Genomic DNA, 12,279 nt, shown 5'->3' on the forward strand with positions numbered 1-12,279 from the left:
CTGACTCTGCTCTGTCTCTGTGACAACACATTTACATTGTAGCCATGGACACTGCATCACCGAGCGCATGGCATTCAGTGACTTGCAAATAAAAGGAGAATCACTCATGATGATGTCAGGCGAGCTCAACCGTATCTTTCACAAACCCGGCAAAAAATGCAATTATGGCAACTCTCTCACGTGCAGAGATAAAGCCACAGCACCAGTCATACAAGATGCTGACTGACAGAAAGATCAATGTGTATCGATAGGTTGGTTTCTGTGTAAAAGCCAAGTGCAATTTTCAATCATTCTCATTTCATCAGTGGGAATCATGGGTGCCTTGTAGTTTTATACTCTGTTGCTCTGGTGTCCCTAGGAAGCAAATGGGTGCATGGCATGAGGTGAATGATAAGCATGTCCCTTGGCCTGATGATATGATATGCCCAGCCAGGTCGTCGGAGTCACTCCTCATCCTATAGCAGCTCTGACTTTGTATTATTGAGCTCAGGCCCTCCAGCTGTTTGGAGTGCTATATTTCAAGTAATAGAGTCGTGGGATATGGGAGCGGAGTGACAGAGCGCGTGCATGTGTGTGTGTGTGTGTGTGTGTGTGTGTGTGTGTGTGTGTGTGTGTGTGTGTGTGTGTGTGTGTGTGTGTGTGTGTGTGTGTGTGTGTGTGTGTGTGTGTGTGTGTGTGTGTGTGTGTGTGTGCATATACCCATCAGTGTGTGTGTGTAATAGATGTTTTGACTGACATGTCAAAGGTAATTGAGTAGTAGGTAAGAGAGAGTGGACTTGCCAGCTGTCAGTCTTATAAGCTGAGTCCATCAGAATGCCGCACTCACTATAACCTAGACCGACAAGTGTGTGTGTCTGTGTCTTTGTGTGCATGTGTCTGCGTGGATAATGAATAGAGCATGAACATAACATTAAAAACCGTCTGCTCAAGCTGAAAAAATAAAGTCCCTCAAGCTCATTCTTCACTCTCATTTGATTCATGGTAGTGTTGTTGTGCTGTCATTAACCTCGTTTGAGCCCAGACTTGAGTCGAGTCCCTGGTGTTTCAGTCCAAGTCTAAGTTATCAAAGAAGAGTTTGAGGCAAATCCAGATGGAGTCCCAATTACCTGAGTATGGGCTCCAGCTTCCTGCCACAACAATCACAATACCCAAACAAACATGCACACACATTCACAAAAAGAATGAAAAGTCAGAGTCCTTGTCCTATAGTCTAATCAAGTTCAAATCTGAGTCACAAGGCCTGAGAATGAGGACCAAACTCTTTGCTCTGACATTAAAAAACAACACTACAACAAGACCCCTGTGCTCACACCAACTGTCGTTCTGAGAAGTTTGTCAATATCAAATACGCAAAGACAAATACACTTGAACATCATTTGCAAGGGAGATTTTCAGCAGGACAATCACAATATATACTGTATTTCTGTGTAGATCACAATTTATTTCACCAATACCTACTTTGTATCGGCAGCTATCATGCCGTATACAATAGTCATGCCACCATAACCACCTCCAACGCCATGCACAGCAAACCTCTGCTCAACAGCATCTCTGCTGCATCTTAAGGACTTATTACAGCGCTGTCAGCATTTCTGCCCCAGCAATAATTAATCCACATTAACCATATACTTTCAAGTACAGTAACTTAATTTTTGTACCCTATAAGTTTTATCTAACAGAATATAACAGCATGCTGGCTTAGACACCACAGAATCAAATCAACGAACCTCAAGGACAGAGCTGAATGGCCAACAGCTGTGCTAGTCTGCACATAATCTGTCTGTCTCCTCCAAGGTCACACTGAGTGTGAGCAAGATGTTAAATACAAAAATACCAATGGGCAACCTAAGACAACCTAAGAGAACATCAACTTACAATATTCAAATATATTTTATGAAACCCTTTTTTCATGATGGCATGTTTATTTTCTCATTAATTTCATAGCTCATCATATAAAAGTAATTCCTACATCTAATGCAGACAGTCAAATCCTTTGTAATCTCACCTGTTGTTGATCTCACCCTACAAGCAGTTGTCAGAGCCTGTTGAGTCACTCTCCCAGGAAAATAGTGACTGAGGTGAATGTTACGTGCAGCTTGACATACTCTCTGGCCTCACTGTTCTCTCATCATGGGACATTTCATTCAAGGACATTTCTCTCATCACCCTACCTGCCAGCAGTCAACAGTGTTACAGCTCACTGTCACATCTACAATTTGACCCACTTTTGTAGGCTGTGAGATGTCTCAACTGTGACTCCACCAAGACAAAAAGGGAGGGGAAAAACAAGTTTTTTATAGTCTCCCTTTGAAATCAAAGCAGCAGGTTGACATAAGCTGTGGAGTTACGGTTTATATTAAGACCATGTATTAGAGGGTGAAGGGATTACAACAGCCCTTACCTTTGGGACCATACTTCCTAAGAATCCCAGGCTAGCTGATTTTTGCATCTCTGTATCAATATTAAAAAAAACAATCCTCTAGCCTAGGCTACAACTGGAAAAACTACTTCCTGTATTTGATTAGTGTTATGCATGCTTGATAGACTGGAGGCGCTACACAGTTACAGTGGCCTGCTTATTTGTGCTATCCATTCACGGCACTGTTCATTATTCATGAAGCATCCCCGAAACCAGCTACTTGTATTTAAGGAGTTTACTAGAGAACTGTTAAATGAACAGTCACTGCTATTTTCTCTCTAAGAGCAGCACCTGGTGGACAACAATCAAACAGCACACTTACTGGTGATGGCTCCACTAAACACAACACCAACACTATAAAATAAAATAAAACTGTTTTATTTACATAATGAATTTTTTTTTTTTTTTTTTTAAATAATGTGAGATATTTGTAGTAATAATTTAAATGCTGCTGCACTGGACGTGAGTGAAAATCCTGTTTTATCCCGGAACCTTTCTCTCGTCCTCCTGAGTTCCCACACGGACCTCATGAAGGGAGCGGTGATGCTAAGGAGCCGTGTAGCTAGCTCTACCGGTTGCAGCTGTCAGTCACTCACCTTTCGTTTTCACTCCTTTTCTCGCAGGGTGTAATTTAGTCTACCAGGCGCGGAGCTGGATGACAGCGACTGTACTGTCTACGTGTCTCTGTTTCGCAAAGATTTCACGCAGCTGAGGCGCTGAAACAATGAGAGAGGGGTGAGTATATGTGGCTGCTGCAGGTGGCTAGTTGTAGCAGCGCCGCTAACGTTCATTTTAACAGGCTTTGTCGCGGTTTTATGGTCAGTAACTTCAAAGCTAGGTGTGTCGCCGTTGTTGAATTCACATCTTGTTTTGGCAGCCTATATAGATTTGAGTAGTTTTGACATGTACGGTATTTAATATTAGCTGGCTAACGCTTACTGTCAAAGCTGGCTGCTGGTTGAGTCGTACAGAGGCAGCAGCAGCAGCAGCAGCTGTAAACAGCTCTTCCTGCTTCTAGGTGGGGTCAAGGCACTTTACAGGCTTGTAATGTTCACGTATCCCTCGTTTATCCCCAGCAACACTAACGTTAGTGTAATGTAATGTGAGGTAAGTGCTGCTCCGTTCTCGTTTCACCAGATGCTCGCTAACATCTGTTTCTACATCTGTCCACATCTTATTAAGTCAAACTGGAGTTAACACTTCACTGAGACCGTGTGTATGCACTTGGTCGTGACTGGCTGCACCTCCACCGGATCCATCTAATTAGGTGTAGGGAGCTCAGTAGGACCAACACTGGTTGGTGCTGGCTACTATCTGTAAAATGATTTTTTTTTTTTTTTTTCGCGTATTTGTTCAGCTGTGATGTATTACCCTGAACACAGGATGGGAATGGACAGTGTTTTTCCAGTAGCAGGATGGGCTGAGATACAGAATCACACCATAAACTAACTACAAATACTAATGTGATAGTTTTGGTCTTGAAATGAAAACATGTTTCTTTACATTTAGAAAAATCAGGGCATCTCTGTGGCCCCATGGGGCTTAAATGTATTCTTCAAACCTGTGTCCTGTGATCATTAAAAGGTGGCATTACTGATAATCAGTCATCAATTGCATTGATTAATTCTTTCTCCTTTATATGTTATCATCACAGATTGATTTTAACTTGTAAGAGCACATACAAAATTGCTGTGAATTTGTCAGTTTATTTATAATGTAGATTAAGAAACAGACAATAAATCTGGTTAGCAGTAAGAAGATGTGATACTTTTTATATTATTTTTTACATGGCTCATTGGTGTTCTTTTGTCAAACGATTTCTGTGCAGATTCACTAAAGCTTTCCCTTTCTTCTGTATTTGCAGAGTGTTTGTTGTGTGACTCAGTTCGTGTCTAGCCATGGAGAAGCCGTGGAGGTTGTGGGGAGCAATGGAGCGCTGCACCCTGGCTCTGGCCTCCTGGTCCTGGGGCGCCTGTCGAGTCTCCCTCTTGGCCCTGATTCTCACCTTCCACCTGTACGGAGGATTTTTTCTCCTCGCTCTCATCCTGGCCTCTGTGGCCGGCATCCTGTACAAATTTCAGGATGTGCTCCTCTACTTCCCTGACCAGCCCTCCTCCTCTCGCCTTTACGTTCCCATGCCCACAGGAATCCCTCATGAGAACGTGTACATCCGCACCAAGGACGGCGTGAAGCTCAACCTCATCCTGCTGCGCTACACGGGAGGGGACGTGGCCCCCGGTGTCACTTCTGGCAATCAGAGCAACCCTGCGTCCTCCTCTCCGCCCACCATCCTTTATTTCCACGGCAACGCAGGTAACATTGGTCACAGAGTGCCGAACGCTCTGCTGATGCTGGTCAATCTGAAAGCCAATGTGGTGCTGGTGGACTACCGTGGCTATGGAAAGAGCGAAGGCGAGCCCAGCGAGGACGGGCTGTACCTGGATGCAGAGGCCACACTGGACTATGTCATGACCCGTCCTGATCTGGACAAGACAAAGGTGGTGCTCTTTGGCCGTTCACTAGGAGGCGCCGTGGCGGTTCGCTTGGCGTCGGTCAACCCTCACCGTGTGGCGGCCATTATTGTTGAAAACACCTTCCTCAGCATCCCTCACATGGCGGCGACGCTCTTCTCCTTCTTGCCCATGCGCTTGCTGCCTCTGTGGTGCTACAGGAATCAGTTCCTGTCTTATCGGCAGGTGGCGCTGTGCCGCATGCCGTCGCTCTTTGTGTCTGGTTTGTCAGACCAGCTCATCCCGCCAGTTATGATGAAACAACTGTATGAGCTGTCGCCCGCACGGACTAAACGCCTGGCAATCTTTCCAGAGGGAACGCACAATGACACGTGGCAGTGTCAGGGCTACTTTGCTGCTTTGGAGCAGTTCATGAAAGACCTGCTGAAGAGCCACACCCACGAGGAGAGTGCTCAGCCCTCAGCTAGTGTTACCATTATCTGAGAAAAAAAAAATGATGATGATGGAGTGAAGGCTGTCGAGGAAATAGCTTGGATGGACTTCATTGATTTTTGGAAAGAATGTACATTTTCTATGCTTTTTCTGGGTTTTTATTTTATTCTTCTGTAAATGTAACATATTTGTCTAAATAATTTGACTATTTCAAGGTTTTAAGAGAGGGTGACAATCCCTCATGGATATTTTTTTTTGTTTGATTTTCAGCTATGATTGCATGTATTTAAGACCTTTTATGAATGAAGCCAGAGCAAACATGCCCACACTGCAAGACATGACACAGAACAACTTGCTAGAATGGGTCTTGATAAAATCAAATGAAATGAAACAGTTGCACATCGTACAATGACCATATGAGGACCATGTCTCCATTGAAATTGATTACTACTAGAATTAAAATGACACTTCTTCTAATATACATTGTGAGCCACTGGTAATATATAGGCCTATATTAATATGTATAATTGTTTTGTTAATATGTTGCACTTTTTTTGTTGTTGAGATTAAAGTGTTGACTTGTGTAGTCTAACATCTGATGAGCAATACGTGGAGAGGCATAAGGATGTGTTTCTTTTTGTTCTCTGCCCTTTAGGCGAGGGACATTGATATTGAGTCTGTGCAGCAGCTTGGCATGTCATGACATTGTAGTGATTAATATTTATATAGTCCCTTGAATTTTTTTTTTTTTTAATTTCTGGCACAGTAGCATTCTAAAAAAACTTGGGCTTTTGTGTAACTCACAGAAACCGTTGACTGAGATGAAGTGGTTAGTAAGATAAGGTGACATGCTTGTTACGTCTGGCGTTTAAAACACATTTTTGAAATCTAATTTCCTGTCAAACTGCCTCTGTTTCAGTGCGATTGGGATAAGCCACAAGATTCTCTCTGTTGCCGTGTCCTGTTAAAACACAACTTAACTCTCAAATGGTCTTGAGTTGAGTAACTTTGGCTCCTGCAGCTTGGTGAGGAGCATTTGCTCTGTGTGTAGTTTGTCCTTTAAAGGATGGGTTCAGATTTCTTCAACTCTCTGAGTACAGCACCATACTGCCCATGAGAAAATCATTTTATGCACAAGAATAAAGTTGAACATTGGCTCCAACAGTCTGAGGGACACAAACACTTCCAAAGTAATGTCTTGTAGAGTACAAAATCAAGAAACAGTCCAGCAACTTAAAAAAAAATAATTTTGGTATCAAAAGAGGAAAAAGGACTAACCCTGAATGATGTGTACTTCTATTAATCAAACTCATACTGAAACTCCAACCCCCACTTAGGCTGAACTTTGCAATGAACCTTTACACTGAAAAAGTACTGTGGACTTTGTCCCTTGTCTTTCACACTCGCACTAGTAGGGGATTTCTTACCAGCCAGGGCACACATAAGGAATCATTATGGTAACCAGTTGCTCTTTGAACGCTGCATTAAGATTGTCTTGAATAATCCTGAACCTATCTCAAGAACTAAAAACAATATGAGCTTTCTTTTTTGAATCAAATGTTGTAATTATTTGTTAGCTACTATCATCTCACCCATGTGGCAAAATGGCTTTACTCACTTGGAGGGCTTTTAATGAGTTAATTAACCTTTCCTGCATGTCTTCCAGGGGGTGGGGTGGAGCAGAGCTTGATGATTAAAACACTGTTTTCTGCTCCTGCTTTCCAAATGCAGCACGCTGCACTGCAGTGGTAACAAAGCCATTTGAATACACTCAACAGATCTCCTTAGCCATATTTGATACTGTTTGTAGACAGTATGCTCAACAAAATTTAACAACACCGAAAGACCAAAATTTACTTGTGTCAGTGTTAACAACAACTTGAAAAAAAAACGGTCTAAAGGCTACTATGAATGTATAATGTGGTCTTAAATTAACAAGTGTGCTTTATATGAAATTATTTATAGTCTTTTTCTCCCTTGTGTGTGTTTTTTCCACCAGTGGCACTGAACAGTTTCAGATATTTTTGTATTATATCAAAGCTGTAAGCTGAGTTTGATGCATCCTATGTAAAACATTTTGATCCCATCACACGTTGGAAGAGCCTGTTGTGCAATCTGAACTTCACCCATGTGAATATACACTTTTTTTTCACATGCTTTGCTTTACACACTTCTGCTGTGTGTGTGTTTGTTTGTTTTGTTTTTTGCATTGTGCCATTTCTTCATTCATGAAAAGATGTAGGAACTTGTCATCATGTATTTGATTTATTTTTTTGGTGGCTGGTTGAAAGCAAATTTAATAAACAATATTATATAAATGTTTTTATCTTAGCCCAGTGTATTGTCCAACACTTTGATGAAAGAACTGACTCAGACTGAATGTCCTTTAATTTTTTTTTTTAAATAAAGAAAATCACTGGCCAGGCACTGTGTGAATGCACTATAAGAACATATTTTTATATGTTCATACAACTCTGAATATAGTGAACCGATGCTGGCATGATTTGGATTTTACAAGTTGCATCTGCAAACTGGCCTGTGATTACATCGAGTCTTTACGTATTTCTGTAATGAACCTGCACGGTGATGACATAATGTGTACATGGCCACACATGGCTTTGTGTACATCTACCATGACTTCCAGTTACTCCACACTGAAGAAACATTAATGGGACATGTGAAAAGTTAGACATCTGAATGATTCATCTTTCTCTTTAAGTAGAAGCAGAGTGAGTTTTCCATTTTAGCATTGTGTTTCTTTTCTATTTCAGAAACAATTATGACAACTTCTTTTATAAGCACACATTTTCACTTTCTATTTTCTGTACTGTAACATGCAATAAATTGATACATTAAAGCACTGGTTTGTTTTGTGTTTGCTTCTTCAGCGTGACTTCCGAATTGACTCAGTGGTCCTAATATCACTTCACTTTTTACATTCTGAGAATTGTTTGATTGTTTTTGGGGTTTTCTGTTATGTTGCCAGTCACAGTTGAGGTATTTTTTTTGCACTTCCTTCTTCCAGTGAGTGTTGGGTCCTCTGGCTGCCAAATTCAAATGTAATATCTTTGTTTTTCTTCTTAGTATGAATCACTTGTCTGAACTGTCAAGACTGTCTGTCGTGCTGTTCCCACAGATTATTAGAATATGGCACCGTGCAATTTGAAAGAGCAGGATGAAGAGAAAGGCACGAGAGACTCGTCAGAGCTGCTGGTCAGACAGGAAGCAGAGTGGTTAGCTGAGCGGAACAGTAGAGGGGAAGCTGTTTTTTCTTCTTCTTCTTCTTCTTCTTGACTGTATTTAGTCTGCGTAGTCCCTCCGACTGAGCTGGAGCCGCGTGAGGATAAGAGTGAGTCAGGAGAATCAGTGGCGGGTGATTTGGGCAGACAAAAACATCCACCATCCCTGGGTCAAGTCTTGTAGGAAGCGAAGCCTCGTAAATTCAGGGGTGGGTCGAGTCATGCTGCCAGTGTGAGTGCTCAGAAGACTGCATGGGCTCTGAGATGGCAGTTTTGGCAGGTGTGAAACCTGGGACTGGACAACAAGCCGGCGAAGGGAGACTGTCCTGGTCAGTTTTCCTTCTGACATTAGCTGCTGTCACCTGCTCCTCTGTTTCTGTTTTGTCCCTGTATCAACTGGTGGCTCTCAGGGCGGAGGTGGAGGGACTCAAGTCAGAGGTCTGTCGCAGGAGAGAGGAGGGACAGGAGGCCAAGCATGGAGACCAGGTGAGAGACAACAACAAAAGCCCATCATGAAGATATGCAAATTGTTATATTTCACTTCACTTTCGCTTGCTTTGTGTCCACACAGACTGAGAATATCAGTGGAAGGAGAAGCAGCCACGAGCCTCCACACAGACCTGAGTCCCTGCAAACTTTCCACCTTCCAAGGAATAAGAGAGTTGCGCCTGAGACAGACACATTAGGTGAGACACAATAATGCACACCTGATCATGACACTTTCCTGCTAAAGAAATGCAGCAAAGTCTGTGATACAAATGCTTTGGTTTACTTGCAAAAGACTGATTATATACTCTTATGTATTCCATGTGGTTATTATCATGCCAAGTTAAGTTTATCTATGTAGCTAATAATCATCAATCACTCAGTTTTCTCTGTCCTCATCTCTAACTTAAGACATTTGCAAAGAAAACAAAAGATTCCTCTGAAAAAATTAAACAGACTAACAACCGAGTGTTCATGACTCATCAGTTAAGGATATACTGTAAACAAGTTTTTTTTTTCAAGTGAAGCCGGATGTCCCTGTGGTTAACTGAGAGTGTGAATCATCTGCATGGTCATTTATACACTTCTAGGGTGCACAGGGCACCAGTGTTTATACCAGTGCTGTTGCTGCTGCTTCCCCTTGTGGAATTTTGCCCGATAAGGAAAATTGGACGGGGCAGAGGGGAAAAGAGACACATCTGAAGAGCGAGCAACATTTAGACTGCAAGGAAACAGCAGAGCAGTTTTAAGATCTCTAAGTTTCTCCTTTGTTTTGTCACAGTGTCTCAGCCGTGCCTGCAGCTGTTGGCAGACAAGAAGAGACAAACCTTCAGCAAAGGTACAGTATGCCAGACTTGCTTCGTTTTAGATGTTTTTTTGACACTATGTATTTATTAACATTTTACTAGTTCAAGCTGTTTTTTGTTTGGATGTTGCAACATTGACGACACTCATAATTACACGGTTAAATTATATTTCACACAGGAAACAATTTAGTGCAGCGACCTCAAACAGAAACTAACTCACTAACAGGTGGACTCCTGGGATATAATATGCTTACTTGCTTTCTAATATATTCTTATTTATTTTGATCAGAATTGGACTCGACTGTCTACACAGGTATCCCTTGGCAGACTGGGCTGAAGAGGGGCTCTGCCTTGGAGGCAGATGGAGACCGCATAGCAGTCAGACAGGAAGGCTACTTCTTTGTGTACAGTCAGGTGGGTCTGTCTGTTGTCATTTCATAGTTCATCCACAGGGAGGTGCTGCTGCTCTCTTTGTCAATTACCACATTTCTTACATAGGAGTGGGTGCATGCCTCCGCATAGTGCGTAAAAAAAAATAAAAATGGGTGTGCTCGATCTACGCATGCAGTTGGTTAACAGACCTTGAAGAGAAAATGCAAATGATGCACGCATACTAAATGACATTGCAAATGCTACACCACCTACCAGACTGTTTATGCATGTTAAAAACCATGCCAGAGCCACACCTCCTGGATTTAACCCAGCATTTCTGATTTACTGATTTACACAGGTCTTCTATGTGGACAGTACCTTTGCAATGGGTCATGTGGTGATCCGGCATAAGAGCAATGTGGTGGGAAACGACGATCCTTTTGCAGTCCTGTTCCGCTGCATCCAGAGCATGAACCCTGTCTTCCCTTACAACACCTGCTACACAGGAGGTGAGCCTGCAATCACCTTTTTTTCACAGCAGCTGCTAGGGAACCTCGGTGTGCGCACAGTGTGAGTTCCACTTTTGAAACTGAAATGGCTGCACATGTGTGTTATTAATTAAATGCCAATTCAAGGTCTGAACGGTTTACATTTACATCCTTCAGGTATTGTGAAGCTGGAGGTCGGGGACCACTTGGAGCTCCTGATCCCCCGCTCCACAGCCAACGTGTCCCTGGACGGAGACGTCACCTTCCTGGGCGCTTTCAAACTGGCTTAAAGGGTGTCACCTTGCTCTGGACCTGAGGGATGCTGTTGTCATGGGAAACATGTGCCACACTGGGAAGAGAGAAAGAGAGAGCGACATGACACAATTCTGCTGACCTTGCCTGACCTTGGGTGTTTGGGAGAAGAATTCAGGAAGCAGCCATTTCTGCTCAGGCTCAGGAAATGAAGGGTTCGATAAGTTGAAAGCACAGTCTTTACTCTCTCCATATGCACCTTATAGCACAGCTTTATTGTGTTCATTTCTACCACATATCAAGACAAAATATCAGTAAAAAATTACAGAGTCACGCTGTTTCTTCAAATAATCACAAAAGTTATGACATGTTCTGACTTGTAGGTGTGTTACCTGTGTGAAATCATTCTTATACTCTTCTTATACTCTGCAGAAGCATTCGTTTACCACTGAGATTTATCTTTTCAAATGCTTTATTTGTTTTTTCTACTTTTATTTTAAGATTTTCTAATAAAAGCAAGAGTCGTCCTAATGCCAGCGTTTGATTTAAGTTCCCCTGCATGTGTCTTAAAGGATGTGACAGTTTTAGATACAGAAAAGTGACAGTTATTGCTCAAGAGATGACATCATCTTGAGTGGAGGAGGAGGTTGTTGTTCCAGTGTTGGCCACTAGAAGGAATATGACATCCTGCCACACAGCAGAGACACAAATCAAACCTAAAGCTGAGCAGGAACAGTGAAAAGAAAGAGGAGAGTTTTAGCTGGAGGCAAAACTGTAGGCACTCAATGTCTGCATATTCAGAGGAGCTGCTCAATGAAGTTGTAGTGCCTGAGGATCCAATGGAGGTAAAACAGTGAAATATCCTCAGTGGGTAATTCTTCAGTTCTTCAGTTTATATTAAGTTATCCATCTATGTGACATTTGGAGTACGTTAGTTAGGGAGTACGATAAGTCACCGTTATCTACAGTGATAAGTTAGAAGCTCCACAAATAAATGGACTGAAGCAAACTGTAATCAAACACATCACAGCATCTTATCACATATCTTATGTAACAGTGAAAAAAGTCGGCACAGTGTTTGGTACTGTTGCCTCTCAGCAAAAAGGTTCTCGGTTTAATTCCTGGGGCCTTTCTGTGACATGCACATTAGGCTGACTGTAGGTGTGAATGTGAGCATGTACAGTAAGGTTGCTCATCTCCATATGTCGGTCCCGCCATAGCAACCTGTTCAGGATGAACCCCGCCCTCGCCTTATATCAGCTGGGGTTGGCTCCAGTTCAACTGCAACCCAAATGGATAAGGGGTACAGCCAAT

At 42.4% G+C, this 12,279-nt stretch overlaps 2 protein-coding genes across 3 annotated transcripts; both read left to right on the forward strand.

The window, feature by feature from the left end:
- The first annotated feature begins 2,956 nt into the window (after positions 1 to 2,956).
- abhd13 (abhydrolase domain containing 13) lies at positions 2,957 to 8,037 on the forward strand. The gene is made up of 2 exons (XM_083996262.1): positions 2,957 to 3,154; positions 4,284 to 8,037. The coding sequence occupies exon 2, from the start codon at positions 4,318 to 4,320 to the stop codon at positions 5,371 to 5,373; it is 1,056 nt and encodes a 351-aa protein (XP_083852388.1). The 5' UTR covers positions 2,957 to 3,154; positions 4,284 to 4,317; the 3' UTR covers positions 5,374 to 8,037.
- Positions 8,038 to 8,626: 589 nt separating this feature from the next.
- Positions 8,627 to 11,423, forward strand: tnfsf13b (TNF superfamily member 13b). Of its 2 annotated transcripts, none has more exons than XM_083996360.1 (6): positions 8,627 to 9,047; positions 9,133 to 9,247; positions 9,829 to 9,885; positions 10,143 to 10,267; positions 10,584 to 10,734; positions 10,891 to 11,423. In XM_083996360.1, exons 1-6 carry the CDS (start codon positions 8,814 to 8,816, stop codon positions 11,001 to 11,003), a joined length of 795 nt encoding a protein of 264 aa, XP_083852486.1. In that variant the 5' UTR covers positions 8,627 to 8,813; the 3' UTR covers positions 11,004 to 11,423. The 2 variants fall into 2 exon arrangements, with proteins under 2 accessions (XP_083852486.1, XP_083852487.1); XM_083996361.1 differs by having other exon boundaries at positions 10,167 to 10,267.
- Positions 11,424 to 12,279: the final 856 nt, after the last annotated feature.

This window comes from Trachurus trachurus, assembly GCF_905171665.1.
Source record: "Trachurus trachurus genome assembly, chromosome: 21".
In the NCBI taxonomy this organism is placed as follows: domain Eukaryota; kingdom Metazoa; phylum Chordata; class Actinopteri; order Carangiformes; family Carangidae; genus Trachurus; species Trachurus trachurus.